This window comes from Triticum aestivum, chromosome 4A, assembly GCF_018294505.1.
Source record: "Triticum aestivum cultivar Chinese Spring chromosome 4A, IWGSC CS RefSeq v2.1, whole genome shotgun sequence".
NCBI lineage: Eukaryota > Viridiplantae > Streptophyta > Magnoliopsida > Poales > Poaceae > Triticum > Triticum aestivum.
Window position 1 is genome coordinate 718,031,927 of NC_057803.1, and position 3,876 is coordinate 718,035,802.

Consider the following 3,876-nt stretch of genomic DNA (forward strand, 5'->3'; position numbering starts at 1 on the left):
CCTCAGGCTTCCACGCCACTAACAGTCCACCCCGCCTCCACCTTGAATGCCGCCACGACATGCCGGTCCTGCAGCTCTCGTCATCCGACTACGCCGTCATACACATCCTGTATGCCGTCGGAGTCACCGATAAGAGACAACGGGGATAGAACCTCATTGAATCGTCTCAAACTTTGACTTCCATGAGAAGAAGATATCTGCATGACTACTTGTTTGGTAGGATTAGTAAAACGTACGTAGATGCGTTTGCAAGTTGCAAGGATCAATCAACTCTGAAAGCAACATGTGCTAGTTCTTAGCCAGCTTCGTTTCGGTTCAGTCATTGTCACGCATACTTTTACTCGTTCCAGCTGTCTTTGAATAGATGCTCGAAACTTCCTCGGGCGTCCACTTCAATAGGCATTTCGGATTCCGTTGAAATTAACCAGGAAGATAGAAAGCTCTGGATTTTGGATAATCGATCTTCCTTATGAGGGTTTTGGTTACCGCTGAAAATTTCGAGATTTACCACGGTTGCCGTGTATTTCGGAATACATAAGTACAACATGAAAAATAGACAACCCAGCACTCGCCACTGAGCTAGAAGCTCTTTTATGACAAATATAAGTTCAAGTGCTATCTGTATCTAATTTGAAAGAAGTTGAATTCAAAAATCAATTATAAACAGTTTTATATAGAGAACACTAAACAACAATATATATGGCCGGGGTCTTCAATCAGCTGGTAAACTGTTGAGACTTTTGTCACGTAACAGGCCCAGTAAAGTAAGTTTGTTCATCTGCCACTGCTGGCCCAAGATACATCGCTGCAAACGTTGGCCGATGAGGACGACGATGCATTGTAGCCATGTGACCCATGGAAAATATAGAACGATGGCCCCGGCCGTGACAGGATCGGCAGTGTGACTTCCTTCAACTGCAAGACGTTCATGAACTGCACGACGGATGGCCGCACGCTCGGGTCAGGGTGCGTGCACCACAGCCCGACAACCAGCGCGCGGTGCACCTGCCACTTACCATCATGGCCGTCGCTGAGCTGCTCGTCTCCCTTTAGTCTTCTGTCCACTGCCTCGACGATGGCACTCTTCTCATACAGGTCCCAAACCCACTTGAGAAGCGGGATGGCCACTTTGTCAACTGCTGCAGCTGGTTGCTCCGTGTCGATGTCCATGTCCGGCCGCCTGCTGGACACGACCTCCAGCAGAACCATGCCGAAGCTATAGATGTCAGATTCTGTGGTTGGCCGGCGTGTGCGGATGAACTCCGGGTCTATGTACCCTGCGGTGCCCATGACAACCTGGGTGGTCCGTGGCCCGGCTCCATGGTCCACAAGCCTCGCCAGCCCGAAATCCCCCAACTTTGTGTTGCACGATGAGTCGAGGAGGATGTTGCTGGGTTTGATGTCGCCGTGCAGCACGCATTGATCCCACTCCATGTGAAGATAGCGTAGTGCAGATCCCAGGCCAATGATAATTTTGTATCTGTTAGTATAATTCAACCAGGTTAATTACCATATATAAGAATTGGAATGAAAAGGAGAAATTAGTTTTGTTGCGTACCTTTGTGCCCAAGTGAGACAGCTGGTGTGTATATGTCGGTCAAGGCTGCCTTCGGGCACGAGTTGGTAGACGAGCAAGAGCCCTTTGGGGCTATCTGACCAACCTAACAAGTGCACAAGGTTCCGGTGCCTCAGCCGGCTTATGATCTTCACTTCCGACTCGAACTCTTTCCTCCCTTGTGCAGATGATTCTGCGGAGAGCATCTTGATGGCCACCGGACCGTCTTGGTCGCTCAGGCTGCCCTGATAGACATTGCCGAAGCCCCCATGCCCGAGTTTCTCCTCCTCTGCAAAGCCCTTGGTGGCAGCGGCAAGCTCACGGTAGGAGTATCGCCTAGGGCCCACTCCTCTCTCAAACTCAGCTTGATCATGTTCTTCGCCGCCGTCAGAATTCCATTTGCCTCGCCGATAGACTAGGATGGCGACGGTGCAGAGCAAAGCAAGAAAAGCTACTACCACGGAAGGCACCAGCACGGGCACTAGCTGTCGTAGCCGGCGTGAATTGGTAGCTTGTACAGTGGCGTCTACTAGAGTGGAGCTAAACGACCAAGACAACACCTGATGTAGGTCGATGCACACACCACTTGCTCCAGAGAAGCCGACCGCAACCTGCTGGGGCAAATCCTTCTTGATGTCCACCGGTGTGTTCACTGTGTACCACTCCCCGTCGCCGCTGATCTGGAGGCGAGCGACTAGAACACCCGTACGGTTGTCGTAGGTGACCTCGGCAGTCACAACTGCGTTGTTGGAGCCCAGGCGCGTGCTCACGTTTTTGTAGGCTTTGGAGTTGATGGAGTTGACGTCTATGCCGACGTGGTTGTTGCTGTGGTCTATGGAGGAGCTGAGGTAGGTGTCGAACTCCACCGCGACTACACGGTCATCGCCGGTGGCGTTTAAATTGTTGCTGTCATTGAAGAGGGCGAGATTCATGCCGTAGCTGTTGGGAGGGATCCTGGACGGGTAGCGTGCCAGAAAGAAAGCCATACCGTCACCCATGCCGCCGCTGCCGTCACAAACAGGATCGGAGGGCTCGTCTTGGGGCCTGATCTGGAACGTGAAGTTGGAGGAGAAGCTGGCCACCTCACCGGTGGCGTTGTTCCACAGCGGCACCGGGCGACCATACGACGCCCGGCCGGCGCTGTATATGTTGTTTCTGAGCTCGTTCTTCGTTAGGTCGATGGCGCCGGAGCCCATGCGCGCGTCACGTTCGCACCTCAGCTCCGTGTCGCAGGGGTCGACGGAGTTGCTGCTGGAGAAGTTGAAGTTGAAGGAGAGCGCGGTGGCCAGACCCGGAGGTGCACTGGCCAACGACAGCAAGTAGCAGAGACAAATGATGTACATGGAGACGGGGAGAATTTGGTGAGTTGCTGCCATTCTTGCACGCTAGCTGTTTGGCTCGGGGTCGAGATGGGGCTTAGGTCGGGGCTGCGATAGCTTGCTTCGGTTTCAGTGACACCACAATCACCACGCAGGATGTGATATATAGTGGCACCACATCGGTTTTCGTGTGCTACCAGCGGTCTTCTAGCCTATGAAGGAAGCGGTCAGCTTTGAAATATCTCTCTTTTTTTGGGGGTTGCTGGATGTGCAGACCGCACAGCTTGGCATGGATCTTGAATTCTCTTTTGTTCTATGGTTGCTAGTTGAACGACCGAGTCAGCTGTGTCTTCTTTTCTTCAGGGGTAAAGGAATGAATGCATGAAATTATATCCACTCGGAATAGTCTTTCGCTCCGCTTTATCATGAAGTTTAACCGGCCGAATTGATATAAAGTAGTGTGGAAATCTTTGTACAAACAGGTCAAAGAAAAAGCCACCATAGGGTAGCAAAAGGCCACCAACTCCAAGCCAAGCAAGATTGTAGAAGCCTTCACATAGAAATCACTGTGTCGGACATGAATGGAATTGCGCCACCTTAGAAAACCACCGAACCCAAACACACCAAGCTTTCTCCCAAGAGGACCGCCCTCTCGATCCGGGCCGCAGAGCATCGATCGTGCCACGGGGCCGCGAGAACGGAGAACCGTGGCAAGAAGAACATATGTAAAGAATAGGAGACCAGAGAGACCACCACACACCGGATTCAAGGAAGTTGCACGCCAGAATAAAAGAATACCCCAAAACCGCCTACGAGACACAAAGAAGTTATCGGGGTTCCACGATGACACCCCCAAGAAGAAGATGACGCAACGCGCCGCCGCCACCGACTATGAAAAGACGGATTAGGGTTTTGACCCGGAACCCTGATGCCGGGAGCACGGAGCTTTCGCTCGAAGCCAAATCCATGGAAGCCATGGAACCAAGACTGCCGACCCCCCCC

The 3,876-nt window shown here is 52.2% G+C and overlaps 1 protein-coding gene across 1 annotated transcript; it reads right to left on the reverse strand.

Annotated features, from left to right (window-relative positions):
- Positions 1 to 711: 711 nt before the first annotated feature.
- LOC123083373 (L-type lectin-domain containing receptor kinase IX.1) lies at positions 712 to 2,993 on the reverse strand. The gene is made up of 2 exons (XM_044505432.1): positions 1,559 to 2,993; positions 712 to 1,480 (listed from the first exon to the last, which is right to left on the reverse strand). The coding sequence occupies exons 1-2, from the start codon at positions 2,929 to 2,931 to the stop codon at positions 775 to 777; spliced, it is 2,079 nt and encodes a 692-aa protein (XP_044361367.1). The 5' UTR covers positions 2,932 to 2,993; the 3' UTR covers positions 712 to 774.
- Between the last annotated feature and the right edge of the window lie 883 nt (positions 2,994 to 3,876).